The sequence below is a fragment of the Chlamydomonas reinhardtii genome, chromosome 3 (genome assembly GCF_000002595.2).
Source record: "Chlamydomonas reinhardtii strain CC-503 cw92 mt+ chromosome 3, whole genome shotgun sequence".
In the NCBI taxonomy this organism is placed as follows: domain Eukaryota; kingdom Viridiplantae; phylum Chlorophyta; class Chlorophyceae; order Chlamydomonadales; family Chlamydomonadaceae; genus Chlamydomonas; species Chlamydomonas reinhardtii.
This window is the reverse complement of record NC_057006.1, coordinates 5,919,673-5,944,419: the sequence shown is the minus strand read 5'-3', so window position 1 is coordinate 5,944,419 and position 24,747 is coordinate 5,919,673. Positions and strand designations below refer to the sequence as shown.

The 24,747-nt window shown below is 63.1% G+C and overlaps 4 protein-coding genes across 4 annotated transcripts; all 4 read right to left on the bottom strand.

The window, feature by feature from the left end:
• Window positions 1-894: 894 nt before the first annotated feature.
• On the bottom strand, window positions 895-10,743 carry CHLRE_03g190250v5 (uncharacterized protein). Its single transcript, XM_043061168.1, has 23 exons — window positions 9,977-10,743; window positions 9,268-9,774; window positions 8,979-9,090; window positions 8,654-8,785; window positions 8,393-8,497; window positions 8,161-8,270; window positions 7,906-8,010; window positions 7,491-7,569; window positions 7,258-7,320; window positions 6,818-6,990; window positions 6,638-6,700; window positions 6,326-6,463; window positions 6,162-6,212; window positions 5,959-6,030; window positions 5,526-5,721; window positions 5,229-5,325; window positions 4,970-5,045; window positions 4,752-4,784; window positions 4,359-4,603; window positions 4,192-4,238; window positions 3,764-3,871; window positions 3,421-3,650; window positions 895-2,957 (listed from the first exon to the last, which is right to left on the bottom strand). Exons 1-23 carry the CDS (start codon window positions 10,172-10,174, stop codon window positions 2,208-2,210), a joined length of 3,690 nt encoding a protein of 1,229 aa, XP_042926297.1. The 5' UTR covers window positions 10,175-10,743; the 3' UTR covers window positions 895-2,207.
• A 227-nt stretch (window positions 10,744-10,970) lies between these two features.
• CHLRE_03g190200v5 (uncharacterized protein) lies at window positions 10,971-15,579 on the bottom strand. Its single transcript, XM_001691820.2, has 7 exons — window positions 15,175-15,579; window positions 14,776-14,881; window positions 14,551-14,609; window positions 14,288-14,357; window positions 13,974-14,000; window positions 13,499-13,734; window positions 10,971-12,931 (listed from the first exon to the last, which is right to left on the bottom strand). The coding sequence occupies exons 1-7, from the start codon at window positions 15,204-15,206 to the stop codon at window positions 12,295-12,297; spliced, it is 1,167 nt and encodes a 388-aa protein (XP_001691872.2). The 5' UTR covers window positions 15,207-15,579; the 3' UTR covers window positions 10,971-12,294.
• A 543-nt stretch (window positions 15,580-16,122) lies between these two features.
• On the bottom strand, window positions 16,123-19,123 carry CHLRE_03g190150v5 (uncharacterized protein). Its single transcript, XM_043061167.1, has 6 exons — window positions 18,809-19,123; window positions 18,249-18,386; window positions 17,973-18,128; window positions 17,588-17,699; window positions 17,247-17,344; window positions 16,123-16,974 (listed from the first exon to the last, which is right to left on the bottom strand). The coding sequence occupies exons 1-6, from the start codon at window positions 19,040-19,042 to the stop codon at window positions 16,897-16,899; spliced, it is 816 nt and encodes a 271-aa protein (XP_042926296.1). The 5' UTR covers window positions 19,043-19,123; the 3' UTR covers window positions 16,123-16,896.
• A 47-nt stretch (window positions 19,124-19,170) lies between these two features.
• On the bottom strand, window positions 19,171-24,673 carry CHLRE_03g190100v5 (uncharacterized protein). Its single transcript, XM_001691818.2, has 11 exons — window positions 24,443-24,673; window positions 24,263-24,358; window positions 24,055-24,131; window positions 23,790-23,945; window positions 22,480-22,674; window positions 21,755-22,147; window positions 21,250-21,385; window positions 20,778-21,065; window positions 20,503-20,609; window positions 20,163-20,320; window positions 19,171-20,025 (listed from the first exon to the last, which is right to left on the bottom strand). Exons 1-11 carry the CDS (start codon window positions 24,639-24,641, stop codon window positions 19,674-19,676), a joined length of 2,157 nt encoding a protein of 718 aa, XP_001691870.1. The 5' UTR covers window positions 24,642-24,673; the 3' UTR covers window positions 19,171-19,673.
• Between the last annotated feature and the right edge of the window lie 74 nt (window positions 24,674-24,747).

The following is a 24,747-nucleotide window of genomic DNA, read 5'->3' as shown; positions in this document are numbered from 1 at the left end:
TTTACACCGTGACTCGGCAGAAGGGCTATAGGTTCGCCGTGGAGGGCAAGCGACGCCTGCATAGCCCGTCAGAAATGCTGTTGGTACGTGAACTGACTACAGGGTAGCAGGCGGGGTAGAACGCCAGGTAGAGGCAGCATAGAGCAGCGCCAGGTGCGGCGTGTTGCGCGTGCTCTTGCCTCAACTCTACGCGCGCTATTGAAGCTCAAGAGGCACCACCAGCTGCGCCTGCAAACAAGCCTGCGGGCAAGCGTGGCAGCAGGAAGGGCAAGCGTGAGCAGGTCGCGCTTCGAGGACAGCAAATTTGTAAAGGGCAAGCTGCAATTTTTGGTGAGATTTAAAGGATTTCCCAAGGCTGAATGGCTGCCCGCGGCTCAGCTGCAAGGGGACCTGAGCTCCGACGCTTACCGCGCGCTTCACAAGGCGATGAAGAACTGAAGCTAGTCGCTTATTACTCACAAGAGCAAAAAGACTAAGAACAGCCTCCATTGTTCGACTTCGGAGTTTCAGCCGAGTTTCCGCCGAGTTTCCGCCGAGTTCTGACTGAGTTTCCCTTGAGTTTCTGTGCCTCGCTCCTTTCGCCCCACAGCGCGGCGCCGCCCCCGCCGCGCCAGTTTCAGTGCAGCCCCCTCGCGCCGGTTAGCCGCAGCCGCGTGTGAGCTCTGATGCAGCTCGATCGTAGGTAGGAAGACTGACGCGCCGCACTGGTGCGCGCAGTGCACCGCACGCGGCCATGTCCTCACCTGGCTGGATCACATACCATCACATCCCACACGCCACTTCCCAGCGCGGCGGGGACGGCTGGCGCCGCCCCGCCGCGCCAGTTACAGTGCAGTCCGTGTGAATCCCGTGTGCAGCCCAGATGCAGCTCATGGAAAGGCGCAGCCCCATGCATCCCATCTGAGTTTACACGCAGCTCACACGCAGCTTCCCAGCCGGCACCACATGCAACTGCCAGCTCCCACTCGTGCGCCACGCCAACCGCCAGCCACCACCCCCTGACCTCCGCCGTACACCTATGCACTCATGTCGCTTCGCAGCGGGTCTCCCGCGCAACTTCCAGCTCCCAGCCGTACAGCTACCCGACTCATGCCAACGACCTGTGTGCGTGCCCCCAGGCTCGGCAGCTTCCCAGCCGGCCCACCGTACAACTACCAGCTCCCAGCCGCGGCAGCTACCGACACCCAACCGCAGCTGAGGGGGGTGGGGGTGCCGTGCACGAGTTCGTTCGGCGTTAGTTGGGCGTTAGTTGGAGCTGTCCCAGGATGAAGGTTAATCTATTTTTTGGGGTCTTGTTGGAACGTTGTTGGAACGTTGGGTTAAGAGGAGCCGGCCTTGTGCAGGCGGCCCGCCGTTGTCAAGCATAATTTGTTGTCCTTCCAGTGCATTGCGCACGTCCCCTCATCGCACAGCTGCCAGCAGTCAAGCAGTGAAGCACCGCCATCAGTCAGGCTCAGCTGGGCTCTACTGGTGTTAGCTCCAGGCCAAAAGCATCCATGCCCCCAGGGCATGAGGCACGACCCATACAAACATTAATTCCTGAGTGGCCTTCCTATACCGGTAGGCTCCTTACCGCGCCCCAGTGCGCCCCAGTCCTCCATCAGACAATAACATTCGAAACCGTCTCACTACCGCAGCCGGCAGGCCATGTGCGTGAGTCACCATATGTCAAGCTACCACCGCGACATAACTGTATTATACAACCATACTATGTACATGCACTTCAACTCGCTCCTCCCTGGCGTCTAGCCAGATGTACGTCAGCAGATGCGTGCTTGTTCATCCAGCGTATGATCACACGTAACATGCATTGTCACCAGCTATACAGCAGCGCCGTGCAAAGCACGCTTACCAGGCGCGTATATATACTCCCAAGGTCTGTCCATGCGGCCCATGAGGCTCCCCTGCAGCATAGCAACCCACTCGACCATTGCACGTACGCAAGGCCTGATTAATCAACAAAGCGGCAATGGAGCGCAGCGATAAATGATGGAAGGGGCATCCCCAACGGCAAAACACGCCAGTCCTGCAAAACAAACGCCTAAGCCACCGGCACCGGCTTCCTTCCAGCCGAGCGGCGCCTAGGCATAAAAGCACGCTGAAGTTTCATTCACGCGCGCGCATACACACACACACACACACACACACACACACACACACACACACAAAACACACGATAAGAATAACCTACGTTCTCCACGAGCACGTTACAAGCCGCCGCTCTCGCTGGCAAAGGTCACCCAACCGCCCATCATGACCGGCTGGGGTGGCCTTGTGGGCGGCCCAGCCCCCTCCTCGGGCAGGCTCATCGGCCCTTGTTCTATTGCTGCCGTCACTGGGACGACCCTCACATTCGATTGCAGTGTCGCGCGCCGCCAGCGCGACACCACCACTGCCACTGCCGCTATCAAGGCAACTGAGGCGGTTGCGGCTACAACTGCCGCCACTAGCACTGGCGCCTTGCTGCTGCTGCCGCTGCTGCTGCCGCTGCTGCTGCCGCTGCTGCTGCCGCTGCTGCCGCCTATCCCATCACTGCCACTATCCGTGCCGGAACTGGCACGTTCAGGTGCCGGCGCATTCCCGCTGCCACCTGGAACCATGCTGACCTCTGCCGGAACAGGCGACACGTCGGCCACAGGAGTCAGGCGCTGCTCCTGCTGCTTCCCATCGCCCGCGCTCGGCCGCGTCTCTTCCTCCGGCGTGTTGACACGCTGCTGCTCGCGTGAGGGTGCGTAACTCGGCGCCGGGCCGACATCGCCCTTGGGGGGTGAGGCTGCCGCTGGCGGGAGCTTAGGCGAAGCGGAGGGCAACGGCAGGTCCGAAAGAACTGGGGCAGGCGTGGGCATGGGGGCAGGGGCAGGGCTGCCAGCTGGGCTCCGGTCGGATGGGGAGGTGTCGGCTGGACGGCTGTCCAGAGGGCCGGTCGGTCGGGCAGCGGGTGGCGGTGGCTTGGCGCGCTTCGGCCGCGGAGGGCGTGGGGGCGGGCTGGGAGGAGGGCTAGGAGGAGGGCTGGGAGGAGGGCTGGGAGGCGAAGGCGGCGATGGCGGCGAGCGCCTCCTGGGTGGTATGGGCGGGGGCCGCGGGGGCCATGGCGGCGGCCGCGGTGATCGAGCCCTGGGAGGAGGCCGTGGGCCTGGTGGCGGGCGGGGAGGCGGCGGCGATGGAGTTGGCGCAGATCGCTGTGAGGGGGGCGGCACAGGTGGTGCCGGGCTGGGTGGCGTTGGCGAGGGCGGGGCAGGGCTGGGCGGCTCTGGTGAAGGTGGCTACAAGGGCACAAACAGGGAAAGTCAGTCGGTGTTGGTTTCGGAGTAGAACATGGAGCAGCATGCACGTGTGCCCGTTCCTGGCATGGGGCACGCGGGAGGGCGCGTACCAGTGTGGAACACGCCCGTGCGCTGCACCACGTAATCCTTCACTTACTGTGCTCGGCATGGTAAGGACGTACGCTGGGTTGAGCGGCGTCTCCAAGGTGCCAGTCAGGTGCCCGAGGGCCACCACCGCCCAGCGCTGCGGCAGCGCGGCATCGGGTCCGCTCAGCAGCCGCGACGGCAGGTTGGCCGCCCGCACGCGGATGGTCAGCTGCAGGCCGGCCGGCGGCGCCGTCAGCAACACCCGCTCAACGGTGTTGAGTCGGTCTGGCACCGGGTCAGCTGTGCAGGGGGAGAGCAGCGGCAACAGCAACGACACCGGTAGAGTCAGCAAGCAACACAACATGCCATGAGCTCATCGTCGTTGCTGCATCGTCATGGCATTGCGTTCGCACCTGCATCCTCCGGGTTGTTGCCCCACACGCGCCGCTCTGTGCCGGTGCCGCCCGCCTCCGCCACCGTCACCAACAGGTCCAGATCATTCACAATGTAGCCGTCGGTATCTGTGCAAGTGTGGGGCGGTGGCGCCGAGAAGAGCAGGAGGCATAACATCAGGAGCCTGAACGCACTGTATGCACCCACGCGCGTAATTTCCCTTGTGCTCTGGAACACAAGGGCTGAGAGAACTTGGGCACCACGCGCCTCATGCACTGTAGCAGCTACACTGCATGCTGCGCCATGTCACACAGCTTGTGGGCAAGGTCAACTTCGTGTCCTGCCCCAACATTCCGCTTTTGCAGCTGCAGTTCTCCTTGCCGCGCGACTGTTTCCTTACGGGATTGGTTCAACGTTAACCCCAACATTCCGCACGGCCAACACTCACTCTCGTTGGCTGGGTAGTCGTACCAAACGAGCACGATGGCGATTGGCCTGCAACAGGCGGCAACAACATGCGACGTGAAAATGCAGATGAGCACACTGAACGCTTTCACGCACCTTGCCTACCCATCAATCCACTGGCTGCGCCACAACTCGACAAGCCTCACTTACCCAGTGCCAGTGGCGGTGAGTCCGGGCAACACCTCCTCCTGACCGGTCTCCGTGAAGGACCCATAGTCAGCCACCTGCAGCCGCACACGGTCGTCGCTGGCGCCCGTGACGGCCAGACTGGCTGCGGCGGGGCTGCTGGGCGGCGGGCGCAGCGGCAGGGTCGTGAGCAGGTTCAGGCGCCCCCAGCCCTGGTAGTAGTCGGGGGCGGTGGACAGGAGCCGTGCCACCTGGAGCGCCCAGCCACCCTGAAGGCAGGGAGGCGAGGATTGGGGATGGGGTCAGAGGATTCGGCACGGGCGAGGACGGGAGGGCAGTCGGGGAACGTAAGGAGATGGGAGCCCTCTGCCTCGCCCAAGCGCGCGAAAGGTGTGAGTGCTGTCTCGCGGGCCCCACCTGCAGCGACTTGGCCCCCGCAATGACCAAGGCCTGCACACACGCGGGCAGCAGGGGCGAGGCAGGGGTTGAAGAGGCGACGAGCCCGAGCAGCGCCCGTTGTCATGATGACGCGCACACGCCTGGCCTGGTCGGGAGCGAGTTAGCCTTCAGCGTGTCAAGCCCTGCCAAGCCCTGCTCTGTCAACAGGTAACGCCCCGTTCCTTCCCATCACACACCTTGACCAGTATGCCGGACGGCTTGAAGGGTGCCGAGTCCTGCGTGTCGGGCCAGCCGCCCGGGTAGAAGCCAGACCTGCGTGTGCATGTGTGTGCATGCATAAGGACGGGCTTAGCTGACGCAATGCGGCTGTGGGCAGTTGGACCATCGCACCGCACTACATAACACACGTCACCACTGGCCCAGCGGTCAGGCAGTCACGGCCACTGCGGGTGCTGTCGCCGGCCCATGTGGCCCATGTGGCCCACACGCTCCCACCTGAGGTATTGGCGCAGCAGGGCCGCCGAGCCGGCCGCCAGTGGTGTGGCCATGGAAGTGCCGCTCATTTCCTGCGTCTCGTCGTTACACTGCCCACCTGCATGTATAGAAAGCATGCACATCGCCCCATCATGCGCACTTGTGTTACACATCAGGCTTCCTCTTCTCAGGCCCCATCGCAATAGTGAACGCCCTCGTGCCGCCCATGTGTCCTCCTGCGTGCCACCTGACACGCCTGCTGACCACCCACCAAGGCAAGCTGCCCGCGACACCAGCCCCACCAGCCCCACCACACACCTGTGATACCGTCCACAGCCTTGGCGCTAACGATGTCGTAGCCGGGCGCGATGACGTCGGGCTTGATGCGGCCATCCCGGGTGGGGCCGTAACCGCTCCACCGCACCACGTCACCCACCGACTGCGGGTAGTCCTGCCACGTCAGCCTCAGCTCCACGCCCGCCGTGACGTTGCCCACCAGCCAGCCACCCATCACCTGAGAAGAGCGTGCGGGATGATGGGATGCCCGGCGTGTGTGAGCGCGTGTGTGTGTATGTGTGTGTAGGGCACGTGGATGCGGGAGCTCGTCGGAATGGGAGATGGTGGATACGGCGTGGTTGGATTCGTATCGGTTGGGTGTTGCCAGCAGTTAAGCGGGCTTCGGGCGCCGGAGCAGGGGGCGGGTATTTCTGATAGTATATCTATGCAGACCCAGGAAACGAAACCAGCCAACCTGGGGAATGGACGACACTGGGATGCGGATGGCCGGTCCGTCGGAGTTGGACAGCGGTGGAGACTCGGTGTACTGCGGGGGTGAGCACAGTTGCGGCGCTGTTCAGGATAATGGAAGCAGTAGCCTAGCGGTGGCATGACTTCATGGCATTGTGTGTGTGTGTGTGTGTGTATACGGTACCTCCAAAACCCCAAGGCACCTACCTCCATGTTGGGACTGTGGTGGATCATCATCATGGCAGCTGCGCCCGCATCCTGCAGAGCGACCGGCCCGACAAGTGCAGGGACCAAACTCAGAGGCGCTGTGTGGCGTGGGCGTGTGATGGCCTGAGGATCCATTCCAAGACCCGTGCCGCCGCCCTGCCTACCTGCAGGTTGCGTGCGCGCGTGTCCACATCGCAGCGGTCACTGTACGACACCAAAACCACACGCCCAGGGACATGCGCCAGTGCCTCCGGGTACAGCGGCTCACAGGCGTCGATGGGCGTTGACACGCCCACCAGTGTCTGCGGCGAAGCCAGCGGCATGAGGAACTTTGTGCGCAGTGGAGGAGGAGCAGGCCGATTCAGGGATGGCTCTAGTTTGCGCAAGGGGTAGGGCAGGGTGTTGAGGTGTGCCATGCACGGCTAGTGGAGGCCACCATCACCCCAGCGCCCCTCAGCTCTAGCCCGACAGCTCACCTCGCTTGTTGCGGACACCACGGAGCTAAGGTACGGCAGCCCGCCGGTCTCCGCCGGTTGCAGCTGCGGGTGGAGCAATGCAGCAGGGTGTTAGGCACGCATGTGTGTACCAGTATATCCAGGTGGCTAAACTCACAAAGTTACCGTCGTGGTGCTGGTACACACGGCAGCAGCGCTCACCGCCAGATCAAACAGTCGCACGTCACCGGCGCTGCTGGGCTGGTAGCCGCGGATCTTGAGGAGGGTGGCGAAGGACACGCCGGCGGGGTACTTGTAACCCACACCCACACCCACGACGTTCTTGGCGTTGGCGGGTGAGTCCACTGTGCCGCCCACTCGCGTGTTGTCATCGCCTGCTCAGTTTGGTGAGTGGTGGTTGCAGATGTGGGTTTCGCCCGTGCGGATGGGTACCGTAGCGTGCCTTAGGCAGGGGCTGGGGAAACTACAGCTGGGTGATGCGAGCATGTTATGGCAGCAACCTGGTAGGCACCAAGGAGGCATGCGCCACACACGCACACGCACACACACGCACATACACACACACGCACAACCACACACACACATACACACACACACACACACACACACACACACACACACACACACACACACACACACACCGGAGTTGCCAGCGGCGATGAATGAGGTCATGTCGGGGTTCCGCCACAGGAAGGAATCGAAGCCTGCGCGGCACCCCACGGGACTCAGCGGGGAGTCTTTCCAGCGCTGTGCATTGGCTGCAGCCAGCCGCATATACCTCTGCTGTCTCAACAGCATTTGAAACCCACCAGGTGTCAGGCAGCTCACAGACACGCACCCAAGTGAGCCAAGCTCACACACTGCAGCCACTCACGGCGAGCCAGGCCGTCGTAGTTGCTCCACATCGGCCCCCAGCTGTCGCTTGTGATAGCGGCGCCCACGTTCTTGTGAAACTGCGTCGCGAGACATGGAATAAAATCAGCCGCGCAGGACAGCTCCAGCGGGCTTATGCTAACATGTCGACACGCACGCGGGTCTGTGCTACGGGCCACACGTGACTGGACCGCCGCCCCCGGCCCCCAACGTTCACAACACACCAACACGAACAACTTGTCGGTACAGTAACTCCGGCGTTCGACCAGCCATGCACTCCTGCTCTGCCGCTGCAAACTGTTTGCGGTCTGCTTGGGGTATGGGCGTCAGCTGCACCCTATGGGACCTCGCCAACCTGCCTGAACCCTGTCCCATCACACACCAACACGAAAGCTTTCACACCACGCTACTCGCACCGGGAGATATAGCTCGTCCACATTGTCAATGTTGATTAGATTGCCGCCAGTGCCGCCGATGTCATTGAAGGTGAGGCGGGCGCGCGGCGCGCCGCCAGTGCCAAACTGCACGCACCGTGGCCAGCGGGTTTAGACATGGACGTGTGCGTGCCAGGGGCCCAGCTCGCTCAGGCATCCACCCATCTAGCATCTTACCCTTGTGCTTTCAGTGACGCATCACGGACAGAAATATAAACTTGACTTGCTTCGGCCTACCTGGAGCACAAAGTCAGATGTGCCGTTGCCGTCTACAGGCATGGCCGCGCCCGCCACTGATCCACACACGTGCGTGCCGTGGCCGTCACCGTCGTCGCCGAACTTGGCCCCTGCAATACCGCATGTTGCAGTGCAATCAAAGATTCAGCCAGCGACGATTGTTGCGCGACACGAGGGAGCAACGGGTCCACACAGCTGAGTCATCCTGCTGCAAATCCACGCGCGCGCTCACCTTTGAAAACCACGTACTGCACAACCTTGCGGTGTGCGGGCGTGCGGAAGCGGCGCGGTGCGCCCTTCAGCAGCGCCGCATAATTGCTGAAGCGCGGATCCGCATCTGTACGGTGCGTGGTCAACGCCAAGCAGTTACAGGCGCCGTGCAACCCAGCGGATAGAGCGCAACTCCAAGTGTGCGTGCTCGCACCCCTAGCCACTGTATTCCACGCAGGCGCTGCATCGCCACTGACCGCAATTCAGTTCTTTGGTCACTCACAGAAGCAGTGGTCCAGGTCGAGGCCGGTGTCACCCACCCCGACCACCTCGCCCTCCCCATCCAGGCCGGCGTCCCAGAACGGCCGGTTGCTGGCTGCCATGGGGTCATCGTACTGCGCCTGCGTCATGCCGCCTGTTCGGGGAAAGAGCGTGGGTAGGGAGAGGCAGCAACCAGCATCACAGCCATGCGTGCACGGGTGATTGGCACGTGCGTTTGGAGAAGCTGTGTGGGCACCCAATCTGGCTATCCCTTCATTCCTGCTGTGGCAAGTAATGGTAGAGCCGCCTGGCCGGTTCGGGTCTTGCTCCTCAATGTCCAGCCTCACCCGTCTGCAACAGGATTGACGACACGGCGTTGCGGCTCTGCGGCCGCAGCTGCGGCTCCACCCAGCGGACCACTGGCTGCGCCGCCAGCCACATCACACCTGCCGGCAGGTCCTGTGGGTGGTGGGGCGCGTGCATGGAGGGAGCTGCATCGGACTCCTTGCATGGCATCTTCTCCCCCAACTTACAACGCAATGCCGCATGTTGCGCCAATCCTTGCGCCAGCCCCCCTCCCGCTAACTTGCAGTGCTCCCGCCCGCTGCCTCGCCCCACCCCACGCCGCGCTCTCACCTGCTCGCACAGGTAAACCCGCAGCCCCTGGCTGGCGTCGCTGTCCGCCCCCGCCCGGCTGCTCAGCCTCTTTGCTGCCACGTCCGCAGCGGGGCCATCATCCGACTTCGACAGCACCACAGGCCAGCAGCCGCTGCCGGCGCCCGTGGGCGTGGCGGTGGATCCCACGGCCGCGGCCAGAGCCCCCGGCCAGTCCCTCTCTGCAGCACTGAGGGCGGCGTCCGACAGGCCGCCTAGTAGCTCCGCCATGGCACCGTAGCGCGGAGGCTGCTGGGGCGGCGGGGCCGTGCCGTCAACGGGGCCGGCCACCAGCGTGGCCATGTTGCGGAGCAGCTGGTTGCGCTGCCGCTGCAGCTGCCGGCTGCGTCGCGCGTCCCGGCTAATGGTGCCGGTCCCGGCCGCGTCTGCCGCAGCGGCGCTGGAATTGGACGCGACGGAGGCGGGCCCCAGCTGTTGCAGCAGCGGCTGCCACTCCGGTGCCAAGCAGTGGGTGGGTCCGTAGTCCGCCTGTGTGTGTGTGGGGGGGGGGGGCAGCGTGTGTTGCTTCGGTTGGCCATACGGGCCCACGATGGAACTCTATGTGTGTGTGGAACTCAATCATGCCTCCGCACAAGTGTGTTTTATAGTTCGCATTGCGTGGAAAAAATGGATCTGCAGTACCCTGCAGGTGTCGTACCATGGGAGCGCCAGTCTGCCGTGCCACGCTTGCCGCCACGCGGGGTGTCGCCGCCACCAGCAGAGTGCTCGGGGGCATGTAGGAGAGCACACGGGCGCCCGAGGACACCAGCGCGGCACGCAGGGCGTCTGCGTTGACGACCCCTGCTGCGGCTGCAACCTCCGCTGGTGTGTCACCAATGACGCCATTGTCTTCGTCATAGCCGAACAGGTACAACTGCCAAGATTGCATGATTGCCGGTGTCAGAGTCACGCAAGGTCAGGGCCGGTTCGCGCCATCACGGGTACTCGGCACTCACCTGAACTGTCGCCGCGTTGCCCCAGGCCGAGGCAGCAAAGGCGCGAGGATCGGGACCCCTTGCCACGTCGCCACCAAGCGAGCGTCGCGATGGACTGTTTGTGATATTGTCAGCTAGCCCCGCTATTCCCGCCTGCTCCGTGTGGCTCCTGCGCACACACATGTGCGTGCGCTGAATGCCAAGACGGTTGGGTTTGCGCCTCGAGCGACAGACAGTCTTAAACATTCTCGTGCGCATACAACGGGTTTACTACGAACCTGAGTTGGATTACGCCCGTCCGCAGGGCGACGACGCGAGGACCGGCAGTCGATGCGCCACACGTCCGCGAGTTTCGGGTGCCCATCAAGAGCAACAGGAACAATGCGGCGCTGCTCAACGCTCTGCCACAACACTGTATTGGCATCATGAAATAGCTAAGGGGAACAGCGACGCGAGCTTGTTGGGTCCATTACGCCCGCCTCTGCAAAGTTTCGCCGTTGGGCCGAGTGCAGGCGCAGGCCAGTGAATATACTTTATAAGTATCTATGTTATGTGTTTTGTGTATGTGCGTGAGCAAGGAAACCAGCGCGAGGGTTGTGGGAGCCACTAATGCCGGGCGCCACTAACCGCCGACCTTGCCGCGGATTGCTGCCAACGACGTACGCCTCTGTCGGCCCTGGTGCTGCGGTTGCCGGGCAATGGTCGAAGCGTGCGTGCGTGACCCACTGATTCACGAGCCTGGCGGAGAACAGTGCATGTTTGTTACAGGCACCAGGGCACGGCATGGCGCGGTGCCGCGTTCCACACGGGAGGCAAGGGGTGGCAGCGCTGCCGGCACGCGGCGCAAGCGCCATGCGCCGCACAGTTCAGTGCACATAGGCCACCGGCTCTGATGTCACAGAGCACCCCCACAGTACTTGCGCCCTAGCAACACATCACAATAACCAGTTTGGCAACAGCCGTGAACATCTTATTGCATTGTAGTCGCATACGTCCCAAGCGACCTCTCCTCCCACATGAGTGGCGTGTCGTGTCGCCAGCAGCAGCTCGAGTGGAGCCGGAGCACAGCGGGTCCTCTGCCGGAGCACCGCGGGCGCTTGCCCCCCAATACCAATGTGGCAGTTGGTTACTGACCTGACAGCCCTTGACCCTTTCACGACCTCCCAACCCTTCCGCTCCACCTCAGGCGTCGCCGCCATCCCAAAGCCACCACACCAGATGTTTGGACACTGTAGTGAATTGGTGAACCTCACACACGTCTCCTATCCTCAGGGGCAGCGCTGACTCCTGCAATCTCGCCCGAAGCCGGGAGCGCCGTTTGTCCTTACCACCAAACCCACACACGCACCCACACAAGCGGCAACGGCACGTAGATACCATACTAAAGCGCGCTACCGCTCCACACACACGTGCACTTCCGGCCCGCGAGCAAAACTGTGTGAGTTGACGGGATGCTCTGCAACACAATAGGCCAGCGCTGCACATGCGTGCAAAGGCTTCCACCCTAATGCGGCACAGCACTCAAGCACGTGCACTAACCGGGGTGAGGGGGCTCTCAACCTGTGAAAACTCGATTGGCTTAGCGCAATGAAGCGCCCAGGTCAACATACAGGATGCAACCTCCATACACCGCGCCTCACAAGGACTGCCATTACTACAACGCAGTATCAAATGCAACGTTCAATCAGGCCCGCAACACAAGGCCTCGGGGGCGTGCAGCTGGGACGGAGGCCGGTTGCTGCTGCCCGGCGGGCGCCAGGACTGGTAGGCTACACGCACGGACGCTCCTGCTGCTTGGCCGCCCGACCCGGAGCCACAACCAAACTGCCGACAGGCGTACTAGTGACTGGCATCCCTTCACCGCCCAAGAGAATGCAAAGTCCTGCCATGATGATGCATGTGTGCTCAAACAATTCAAATGCCGCACCTGCTTCAAAACCAGCGCTCTCACCACCACCAGCGCTCTTACTACATCCAGAAGTCATACACATGCAATGCACCAGCGGCCGCCCAGGCAGTCCCGGTGTTTGCAGGGCCGGCTCAGCCTGGCCGACAGCCCGTGCGCCTCACGTGTTCAGCCCATGCCTGGCTCAGCCTCGGGCGCCGCCTCCGCCGCCTGAGCCGCCGCCGCGACCGGCACCTGCACTACGCCGGCCACCGGCATCAACATCACCGGCACTGCGAGCATCGCCTGCACGGGCTGCGGCCCAGCCGCCGGCACTGCATCCGGCTGTGCACGAGCTCGTGCATGTGCGGCCGCAGACGGCTGACGAGGGGCAGCCGAGGGGGCCGATGTAGGTGCTGGCGGCGGCGGCGGCGGCGGCGGCGGCGGCGCCCCAGCGGCAAATGCTGCCTCAGCCGCTGCCATTTGAACTGCTTCCAACTGAGCCGCGTGCGCCGCCACCACTTGCTGCGCTGCCGCCACTTGCTGCGCCACCGCCGCTTGTTGCGCCGCCGCCGCTGCCGGCTGTCCGCCGACCAGCGCCTGGAGCAGCGGCTGCATAGCGGCCGCCGCCGCCGCCATGCCGGGCGGCATGGGCGCCCGGTCTGCGGGCGGCGCCGCCCGCACCGGCTGCGCCAGGTAGGCTGCCTGCTGCTCGGGCGTGAGCGTGTGCAGCACGTCAAAGGTGGCGCGCTGCCAGGCCGTCACGGCCAGCTTGATGGGCGACTTGTAGTGGGTGGTCAGCGCCAGGCGCAGCTCAGGGGGGCCCCTGCGAACAGTCGTGGGGGCCCGGAGGCCAGAGCCAACAGTCACGACTCCTGGGCCTGCGGATTCGCTCCTGCCTAATGCAACCAACCAGGGGCCACCAAGCACCGCCCAGCCCTCATGCACAGCCCCCGCTCCCAGGCGTCCCTTACCCCAGATCACCCGGCATCTCAAGTCCGGCCAACACGCCAACACACACACCCCTTGCAACGCCGCGCATGTCGTCTCGGTGCCGGCGTTTTCTACGTGGCGCCGGTGCTGCTGGTGCGCCATACAGGTGGGTACGCAATGTGTATTGTGCGATGTACTTTTGTGGGTTGCGTTGCAAGCGCGCCGCGAGCCTGGGTGCTACTCAATGGTAAGCGAGTCCATCGTCTACGGTCTACGGCCAACGCTGACAAGAAGAGCAAGGCTCAAGGGCATCCAAGGTCAAGGTTAAGGCCAAGCCTCCTCCGCGCCGTGTGTGGGTCTTGGTTTCCTTGGGATTGGAACAAACTGCATTTGGGTTGATAATAGTTTGGCCTGGTATCCACAACCCCCATCCCCACACATGCACACGCCCCTCGCTCACGTGTACGGCCGCGCCACGGTGGCGTTGTTCTGCCACACCATCTCCGCGCCGTCGGCGGGGTTGCTCACGATGACCGCCACCTCGCGCGGCGTGACCAGCACCTCCACCACGCTGCCCTTCATCATGGGTAGCCGCGCCGGCAGCAGACTGCCCACCGTGATGGCGGAGCTGAAGCCCGTGGCGCGCTCGTTGTGGGTGGCGCTGGGCTGGCACTTGTGCAGCGCCTTGTGCATGTCCTGTGGGGGCGGGATGGTACAGTGGATAGCGGGGGTGGAGGTTAGATATGCCCAGGCCCAAAGAGTAAATCCCATCACCGTCAGAAAGCCCACGATGGGTGGGATCATGGGAGCAAGGCGGGCAGCCCGGCCTGGATATGCGTGCGCCGTGGGCCACTGCGCGTGTGGCAAGTGCGGCTCTCGCCGCATGTGCCCCCGCGCTAGTCGACCCGGACGACTCGCACACGCCCCTTACACACCTGCATCTCCAGCGGCACAACTCCAAACTGCGGGCCAAGGTACAGAAACGCAGAGGGAGCGGGTTCAGTTCTGGCAAACGGTCGCCGCCAGCAACCCGCTCTGCTGTGGCCCGACCTCCCTCATGCACCCTGGAAGCCCAGCTTAGGCGCCGCAGGCTTAGGCGCTGCAAGCGTCGGCCCTGCCCCGCTGCGTGCGCGTAAGTACTTGCACGCACCCGCGCCATCAACCTCCGCACGCGCGCCAGCAAGCCCCACCTGCAACCCCTGACCGCAGCCCCTGCTCGCGCCCCCCCCCCCCACACCCGGGCACGCACCTCGGCTGCGTTGTTCCCGCGCAGCATGAGCTTCCAGCGCAGGATGGGCGAGTCCGCAGTCGACTTATCGCTGTTGTGCAGATTCACGGGAGCGGGACATGGGCAGGGCGTGGCGGGTTAAGGCGGGCGCGCAAAACACAACCTGCCCGCCACACCAATGCCGTTTCTGTTGGGACGAGCGCCTGTGCACCGCAAGCCGCCGTCGGCGCAAATCAAAAGCCAAAGGTCGGCGCCGTCTGTGCAACAACAAGAAGCCCACACACCTGACCAGCATGCGGGGTCCAGGCGCCTCCAGCCTGATTTCCGTCACGCCGTTCACGTCCTGCATGCCAGTGAATGAAACAGCAGTGCAGGCGAGTGACTGCGTAAAGGACCTAGTGACAGCGCCGTGTCATACCGCTGCTAGACCCTTGAACCTCTGCGGAGGTGAGTCCGGTCGTGATATAATTCATCGCCGGCGGCAGAGTAACGCATTGACCAGGGCTTACATTGAACGTGAACGGCTCCGCGTTTCCCACGCTGTTGACCACCTGCCCCATGTCGAACTGGGTTACGGTCTCCTCAATAGCCAGCCGTTGCAGCCAGCTGTATCCCCTGCACGCCCAAGCACGGGCACAGCACATGCACATGCCCTTTCAGATTATGGCGGCGTCCCTCGTGTGACGCCCGCACGGGTTGCGGTTGGCCAGTGCGGGAGCCGTGTGGATGCCCCCGCAATCGCTACCGCCCCCCTAACTGCCTAAGACGTGCCGTAAGCCGCGGCGAGTGTATCGCCCAATTCGATTGCATATGTTGCCCGGGGGCTTTAAGGTCTACCGGCTGCTCCGCACTCTGCTTTGCCCACGCAGCCTTCAATATGCCAACCCGCGAACGGTTCACGCACTCACCGCCAACGACCGGCCAGCTTGGGCCCCAACATACGCTGCAGCCTATCTTTGGCTACGCGATTGGACAGGCTTAGCCCGTTCTGGTCAGTCTTGCGAAAGAAATTGCAAGTTTCGTTCATTGTCGCCAGTGCAGTGGCGTCCAGAAATCCCATGATGCGCCAAATGATAAGATCCGGTAGCGAAAGCAAGCCAGGGTCGTCGGGCACCTCTCGAGGAGCCTTCACATTATCGGCGGGCACGAGCTCCTCCTCGCGATAGCTGCGTTGCCGCTTTGCGGGCCGCAATCCCTCTTCTTCTTGTAAGTCTGGGTGGGGTTCCGGAGGCTCCATTCGGTCACGAGCGGTGACTCGGTGTGAACTCGGACGCGGACTCGAACGTTTACGTCAGTGGGTGCAAAGGTAGTCCAGCAGATTACACTAAATATTTGGAACCGTCGAGACCGAAACGAAAAGCTGCTGTGTGACACCATCGCCGACTGGTCATGCGGCTCATGCCTCCGGCGGATGCCCATGCCCGGGCCCTCCCTGACTCCGATGCTGGGACCGTTCCCATTCCCTCGGCTCTCCGGGTACTTTTCACAGTGTTTTTCCCATGCAGCATCCATCTTCTAGTAGGGTCTGCGCCAACGGTCTGCGCCCCAGCCGCCCCTCCTTCCGTCCTTCGACGACCCGACCGCAGGTTGCCGCTGCGGTGACGTTGGGGTCGTCTACCCCTCTGGAGTAGTGGAGCCCCGGTCCCCACGTCATCCGCCACACCACCCCTGGTTCACTGCTGTGGGGCCTGTGTGCTTGCAGCCCACCCTTGCCAGCGGACTGCCAGTCTGCCACTGTCCAGCCGTCGGGAGGCATCCGAGGCGAGGGGCATCCGAGGCACTCGCACTCGCACTCGCCGCGTTCCCACATGAAGCGACAATGCCTCCCCTGCAACAATGTGTTTGGTCTGTGCGTAATAGCTGTGTGCTTACACAAGCCGCCTGATGCCTGAGGCCACCTGGAACCCGCCCGCCCGGTGGCGTCAGGTGGCGTCCTCCACGGCTCCACCAGAACTCCAGGCGCGCCTCGTTGGTCGCCAGGCCCTGACACTCTAGTCCCTTCAGTCCAGCATCCTCAAGCTAAACTCACTCCACAGCTCGACTCTGGCCACTTCCTCTGGCCAAACAAGTCAGCGGCCCAGGCACCAAGCGAAGGCCTGCAACGCTCAAGCAAGTCCCTGCTGATGCGTTACCCAGTGACCACGCTTCACCGGCGCAGCGGGGGTGACGTGCAGCACGCCGCCGCACCTCCACACCAAAAACTTTGCCTGCGCCGGAACCAATAAAAGCCAACACGTTGGTGCGTGCATCAACACCATGCCTTGTGCCGCCTGCGGCCGGCGGTATCACCGTTGCCAACCAGTATTCCTCGCGGCCCTGAAAATAAGCCAAGCAAACAACTCTTGTTCTCACGTCCGCGTTCCGTTTCCTGGTCGTACTCTCTTGCGGGGGACACCATGCAAACCGTAAATATACACGGCGGCGCGCAGCTGCAATGGCTGCGCTGCGACGCCATACCGCTACCGACTGGAGCACTCAAGCCCTAGAGCTGTACAGCACTTCTCAAGCACGTGCCGAGCATGGAGGGGCAACTCTCGAAATCGAAGCACATAAACCTCTGGCCGGGGTGCAGCGCCCGGGGGCTACGCGTCACTAGCGCGTCACCCAGCCGCACCTCACACCACGCCTCATCAAACCAGGAAGATAGCCCCCAGCGCTACCAGCAAGATGACCACCTCCGCCACAAACACGCCGGGCGAGCCGAAGTTCTGGGGTTGAGGGCAAGTCACGGGAGGAAGCGGCGGCCCAGTCATACGGCAGATAAAACCCATGCGGGTCCGGCACGAGGCCGGGCGGCGCGTGCAGCGACAAATGTTGCCGCGGGAACGCAAAGGCATGAACGGGCTCCTAAGCCCGCCCTTGCACGGCAGCCCCTCCTCCCTATGCACATCATCACCACGGTTCATTTGGGCTCGGAAAGATGTTGGCCCCACAACTGTACTCCCAGTACCCACTGCCCCAACTCCACGCACGCACTCACCCCGATGGGCACGATGTCCACCCGCAGCCAGCTCTCCAGCCCTGTGCCCAGCATGGCGCCCGCGAACAGGCAGCCGAACACCAGCGCCACAGCCTTGCCTGTGCGGGACGTGGGAGGAGGCGCGCAGCGCCAATCGTGAGTGCACGGGTTACTGGCACGTGAGGGCTTTGCACGCCGCCAGCATGGCGACAGTGCCCTGTAGGGAAACCAAGGCAGCACAGCCGCAAAGCGCTCCCAGGCTCCAGGGCTCCGTTAACGGCGCCGTGAGAGCCCGCCGAGCAGCTGCTGAGCCCGGGTTCCCCCCCGCTCTGCAAGCACGTGCCCGAACCTCCCCACCCCACCTAGGCCCATCTTCTTGTTTTCCCGTAGGCTGTACACGGCATAGCCCAGCGCCAGTGACAGCTGCAGACCCGCAGTGTCGGCCAGCTGTGCGTCCTGCGACTCCAGGACAGCCTGTGGAGGTGACGTGCGGGAAGGCCGGAAGAGCGTGGTTGCGGACATGAAGCGTCGTAGTCCGTGCGCGTGCTTGTATGCATCGCAGTGGCCATGGCATTGGGCACGGAGATGCGTATCATCGGGTTGCCGGCACTCGCGGCGCAACGCCAAACACACGGCCGCAGCCTGCCGCATCCGCCCCAGCATTGCCTGTCCTTTTGCAGCGCGTACATCCTGCACCATCCGGTCGTTCCCTCCCTCCCTGTACCACCCCACCCCGCGCCGCCGCACCTGCGCCAGCGCCCACAGTGCCACGCCACTGAACACGCCCGCCTGCGTCAGCACCACCTGCTGGTTGGTGGGCACCGCGAAGCCCACCGGCAGCCCGCCCGCCGGCAGCTTGGGCGCCGACACCTTGGAGGCCATGCCCGCCATGCCGCCCATCGCCTGCGGCTGCGAGCCAACACATTCACACAAGGCAGCGGGAGCGGCAGGTTATACCTAGCCTCCAGCGCAGCGCTCGTCTGCAAAGGTGGTGGCAGCGGCGCGTCGGTGGAATGCGCTCACCGGCGGTTTGGGCGAGGCCTTGCGTTGCGTGGGCACGTCCGCGTAGCGCACCGCCGTTGAGACCTCCAGCTCGCCGGTGATCCGCTTTTTCATGGAGCGCATGAACAGGATGTCGTATGCGGCCTCAATCTCCACCACCTGCGGGGCCGGGGCCGCAGGATACCGGTTGCGTGACTGGTTAAACTTTCTGGGCGTTTCGGGCGCGCCGGCTGCGGACCAGTGCGAGGCACGGCCTTCCTCTGGGGAGCATGTCGCACTGCCTGGAGACCAACGTCCAACTGTTGCCAAGGGTTGCCGGTGGGCGACGTGGTTGGATGCGAGGGGTTGCGAAAGCGCCGGGGCACCCGTCACGCGCTTTAGCCAGCCACTCGTCGTGTGGTCGCTACCGGCCTACTCAAGCCAGCATAGATGTCCACGGATAGTAATGGCTGTTTCCCGCTGGCGTGAAGTGCTGCGGTGGTCTGGCACCAGTTCTGATGGGTGTGTGGATGCTGCAAGCTTTGCTGCGTATCACCAGTGAAAGCACGAGCCACTGTCTAAACCATTGGTCGTCATTTTACCTTGTCCACATCGCCATCGGCCTGCGCGAGCTTGCGGTTCTTTTGTTGCAGGATTTCCTCAAAGCTCGCGTTCGGGCCCACGTCCAGAAGCTTGCAGGCGTCCTCAGCAGTGATTCTGGTGGCAGGGGGCAGGTCCTCTCCTGCTGCGCGCGGCCGGAGAGCCACGCCTCGCCGAGCGAAGGCTGGCCGTGTCGCTGCGAAACCAACGCGCACGCTGCGCAGGCTTGCGAGCATTTGTCTGCTTTCCTTGTATGTTAATGCGAAATAGAATTTGTTTGTCGGGGCAAGGAGAGGCTAGCAAGGGTTAAGCAAGGGTTTGCAGTGACGCAAGTCTTGTCCCCGCGACAGAAAGCTCAGTGAAATCGTCTCAATTTCTCTACATGAAGTTGGCTTGGACTTCAGGTTTTATATGCAGCACGTTGGCCGCAGCAATCGCTTGCACCAGGCATCACATGTGTTCTACATCTGGCTACCCACTAACCCCCTATACTCCCCTCCCCTCAAGATTTAGCTAACACCTAAAGCTCTCCTAGCATTCACCTAGCCTGTGACGTTCCATAAATGTCATCAAACGGTCCTGCCTACCAGCCTAGACCTGTCGCCCCTCCGTTGCCGTGCTGCACGGCTGGCCAGTCACATCCAGCCATTTTGAAACGGCTTGTCCGCAGAGCCCTCCTGCTGCTGCTGTTTTGCAAGCGTCAAACCCACACAAACATACACAGGACCCTCCAAACTCAGGTAACACGCACGCACACGCGCCCCAACATCACACACCTCCACCCCACGCCAACCCAACCCGTCCCCATACCCAACCCCAGCACCTTCCGCCTCCACCTCCACCATCTTATGCCAGCCGCGCAGGCCTCTACTTGGTGCTGTAGGGCTCCTCCTTCTGGTCCACCACCTGCTCCACCATCACCTTCTGGATGGTGTACTCCTTCTCCGCGAAGCGCGGCCCGTACAGCTCGCGCTTGAAGTCCATCTGCAGAGCCGCGTAGTTGCGGCGGCTCTCGCAGTAGGCCTTCCACTCGTCCAGCGCGCGCTGGCGCTCCTGCAGCACGTCAGCGTCAGCCTGCTGCAGCAGCTGCTCGTCCTCCTCATCGTAGCGCTTAGTGTACTGCTTGAGGTTCTTGGCGATCTCCGCCTCCTTCTCGGCCGGCAGCAGGCTGGGCATGCGCGGCCGCCAGCTGAACTGGTAGAGCTTGTCGCGCTGGGAGCTGCGAGGCGGAAGGGAGGACCGGCAGGGCAGCAGAAGCGGTTCGGTGTGGGCGAAGCGGCGGAGGGTGGGGAGCGTGCGGGAACTAAGCGCAAAATAACGAGTACAAGTAGGCACCAAGCCAAGCGCCCAGCGCACCTGTAGAGCTCGCGGCCGCCGAAGGACCAAATCTTGACGCCGTTCTCCATCTGCTGCACGTGCGACACCACTGTCGCCACGTAGCGGCCGGTGGGGTCCCACTCCACGTCCGTGGCCATGAAGTGCTCTGCCGTCGCCATGGTCTCCATCTCGTCCACCTGTGCGTTCATTAGGCAGGCGCCCGCACCGTAAGCGGACCGGAATCAGGCATGGACGGCTACCCTCAATGCGAAGCGCCCCGCCCACAGCCCGAGCGTCACAGACTCACAGCACCAAGTCCGGAGCTGTCGCCCCCTGCCTGCCTGCCTCACTCCAGCCCCCCCCCGCCCCAAGCCCTCACATTGAAGAACTCCAGCTGGCCGTTGAAGTTCTTGAGGCCGGCCAGCACGATGATGCGGCCCTGCGGCGACCAGCTGATGGCGTTGCAGGCGCGGCTCTCCAGCATCTCTGTGGGTGGCAGGCCGCATAAAAGGGGCGCAAGCAGGAGGCAAGCGCGGGTGAGCAGAGAGAAAGCGCATTGGGCCATAGCAGCGGCACGTCAAAACGTTGCTTTGCCCCGCAGTTGAGCGCCATATTGCACCGCTGTGCTCCGTAGGACCCCCCAGCCCCACTCACTCAGCTCGCGCACGCCCAGGCGGCCCTTGTCGTCGCGCATGCTGAAGAACGAGATGTTGGGGCGTGGCCCGTCGCCGTGCACGACCGCGAAGCGGTGGCCCTTGGGCTCCCACGCGAAGTTGAGCACGCGCTCCTTGTTGTTCTTCAGCTCGAACACCTCCAGCGGCACGTCCTTGTCCTTGACGCAGAAGATCTGGAAGCTGGTGATGGTGGACTTCTTGGTCTTGGTCCACGCCTCCACCTTGACCGCCAGGTAGGTGCCCTGGGGGTGCCAGAACAGCTTCACGTCTGCGGGGAGAGGGCAGGGAGGGAAAACGGCGGGAGCACAGGGTCAGAGACGATTCCAGAAGGGTGAAACAAAGTGGGCGACATTTGCATGACTATCCGTAAGGCACCTTCCAACCGTTGCGCAAGGGAATGTTCGCTTCACTTGGCCATGACCTGCACGAGGAGATGTGGCGCCCGTGCTCACCGCTGACGTTGAGCATGTTCTTCTGGCGCATCTCCGTCTTCTCCGGCACCTTGATCAGCACAATGCGCGCCGGCTGGTTGCCCTGCTCCGCGCTGTAGGCCGCCAGGACCGGCTCCACGGGGCTCCACTCAAAGTCCTGTGTGGCGAACAGCGGGTGTAGTAGTGACTCAGCCAGTCGGGACCAGACATGCAGGGAAGCAGAAGCGCCTGCTCATGAACGTGGCTTTGGATTACAACAAGTTACACGGCTGGTTCGACCGCGGCTGGACCCTCCACCAGTGCCGTTCCTTCAAACCCGCCAATGTTGCACACTGCCCCGTCCCACCACACCCGGTTGTCCCTGGATGCCTCGCCCCGCCCGAAGCAGGCGCGGAGCTGCATAGTCAAATCCATGCGCCTACATGCGTAAGACTCCACTTCCTTTCCATACTTCAAGTCCATTATGCTCGTGTGGCCCACGACCGCTCCACGCCTCCCGCCCGCCCCCGCCCCGCCGCGCGCGCACCTGCACGCCGTCCAGCTTGAGCGACTCCTTGCCCAGCATGGTCATGGAGGGGCACTCGTAGATGGAGATCTTGCCGCGGCCCAGGCGCGCGAAGAACAGGTCATCGCGGCCGCCCGCCCACTTGAACACTGGCCACTTGAGCGCGCCGTTGGGGCCGGCGCTGGAGCCCACCGCGTACTCGTCCACGGGGCCCTCGAACTTGCGCAGCTGCTTGCCGGAGCGCACGTCCCACACGTTAATAAGCACGTGGAACGAGTCGCGCGCGGTGGCGGGCTCGTGCGAGGTGTAGGAGAGGATGTACTTCTCGTTGGGCGAGAAGTCGATCAGGCGCACGTTTTGGTGGCCGAAGCGGTTGATGCGGGTGAAGTTGGGCCCGCCCCACACAGCCATACCCTGTGCGCAGCGTCGCACGAAGCACAGGCAAGGTATGCGGAACTTGAGCATCGAGCGAAGTATCACAAAGCCACAGGCAGGGGGCAGTAGCGCTGCGTCGCGGGATACGCACCCCTGCGTGTCGTTCCTTGCTTTGTGTCATTTTGTTCATGTACCTCCCTGAAGTCATGCCGAACCTCCCTGATACCTCGGTACATTCAGACCTACCCGGTGTCTTACATCCCCCCGTTCATGCAAGACCGGCCGCAGCTCACTGCCACGCGGCCCATCCGCCATCTCTCGTGCAGCAACCCCGCAGCATGCCCCCGTCTCCCCGGCTCACACCCTCGCACCTGGCGATGCATTGTGGCCAGCATGGTGCCCTGAGGCGACCACTGCACGAACGACTCCGTCCAGTACTCGCGCTGATACGCCACCTCCGCGCGGCTGCGCTTGCCGTCATTGAAGCACACCGCCGTGTTGTCGCCGTGGCGGATCACGTACTGGTCGCGGCCGTACTTGTCGGCCAGCCAGCTGTGTAGGTTCTCCTGCGGGCAGCGCAGGAAGATCCAAAGGGGTCAGCCTACAAGCCCGCAAGCAGCTGCTGACGTTGCAGCGTCGCATAGGGCGTGTATTTCACAGCGGGTGCGGGCTGCAGGTCTGCACACACGCTGGATGCACGCTACGCGGGGCGCCGTGTCGCTGGTGGGCAATGGGGCTGGGCGACTGGCTGACGCAGTCAATCCTGGTATGCACCAGATAGAGGCTGCTGTGGACTGCCGACACGCCTCGAAGCTGCTGCGGAAAGCCAGGTGCCAGAAAGCCCGTGGCCTGCTGCTGCGAGCACGGCCTGTTGCGAGCCTCCCGCGCCGTACGCGCTCAGCCAGTCGCTTCCGAGCGGCCTGCCGCATGCATTACTGCACGACAGCGCGCAGCACAGCCTCGTGCCGATGGCTACAGGCTGCTGCGCAGCCGAGCTTCGACAACCAAACTGCTATCCCCAGCAGTCCTTGACATCTGCTGCGCGCCACCACTACATTGTTGGCCGGTGCTGCAACGCTATGCCTCGGGCGACAGCCGCGCAGGCCAAACACCGTGCCCCTACGCCCGCGCTTGCCGCTGCAGCTTGACCGCTGCAGGCCTTTGCCCCACCCCTACTGCCAGCCCTTCCCTCAGCCACTGCTGTTTCGCAATCCCAGTCGCTGCGCCTGCTTCTGACCACGCATAACCCGGCAGCAGCAGCGCTGCTTTGCTGGCCGCCAGCAGCCACGTACCGGCTGCAGCGTGCCGGCAAATCGCCTATGCACTCCCCGGTTTGCATCTCCGCCAGAAATCCCATCACCGGCGCTAGCTGCCAATAAACCCGCCTGCTGCTGCTGCTACAACTGCTCCCCCCGCCAGCCGCCGAGCGCCAGCCCTATACAGGCAGCCAGTGCAAGGCGGCTCCCCGCCGTGAGCTTCAGCTTTCCAGTGCAGCTCCGACCAAGGTCCACCCAGCTGCAAAATGAGGCTCCGCAGCTGGTGTTCCTGCTGCGTTGGCTGCTGATATGCTGCTGTGGCTCCTCCGCGGCGCCTGTGACCAACCCTGTGCAGTCACGCGCCCTCCCCAGCATGAAACCCGTACCGAAGTGGTCCTCAAGGTCACCCTCCCCCCCACACCCACCGGCTGCTTGTAGGCCACGGGCTCCGGCTGCACGTACTCATCAGGCACCTTCGCGTACTTATCAAAGTCGTCGAAGCGGCTCAGCGTCAGCTTGTGGTTCTTGTCCAGCTGGTACCCGTTAATAAAGCGCTCGTCCGACAGAGCCGCGTCCGCGTCCTGTCATTAGCATGAGCAGCGTAGTTCACGCCTTAGCCTCTTTAGTTGAGGTCCCCGGCGAGGCTTTCCAAGCCTCGGCTGCGTTCGCCCGCGAAAATGCGGCCCTTACCTCCTTGCGTGCCATCTCCACAAACGCAAAACCCTTCGTGGTCTTAGTTGCGTCATCCAGCGGCATGAAGATGCCGTCTGCACAGCAAGCGGGCACCAGCGCGGGAACGCGCCGAAAAGCTTAAGCGCCGCCCAGCAACTCGTTGAACTGGCCCGTCGCTGACCCTCCCGACTGCATATTCAGTATTTTCTCATAGATCCGGACTCACTCTCGCGCACGTCGCCGAGCTTGCTGGCAATGGTGCGCACCACGCCCATGAGCTTCTCATACTTCTCCTCCGGCGCCTTGGGCAGGTTCTGAATGACTGCGATCCGCACGTTTCACATCGTCAGCAGTCGCCCTGACAAATAGCTCAGCTGCGTGGCCCCAGAGTCGCCGCCGCCCTCACCGATGCACGATCCGAAGCCCGACTGCGTCTGCACGTCCTCGTCACGAACGTCATCATCGTCGCTCTTGATTCCCATATCATCGCCCGGAGGCAGAATGAGCTCCTCTAGGTCGAAGTTGTCATAGGGAAATCCTTGCGGCAAGTCCGGGTAGAGTTGCTTTGCAACCTCATAGGGATCGTATTCCTCAGATTGCACCATTTTTATGGTGCTTGACCTAAGAACGCAAGGCGACTAAGTGAAAGTGAAAGCGGGGGACGCAACCGGTGAAGGTGGGGGGAGGGGGCGGTCGCGGGGAATGGGCACG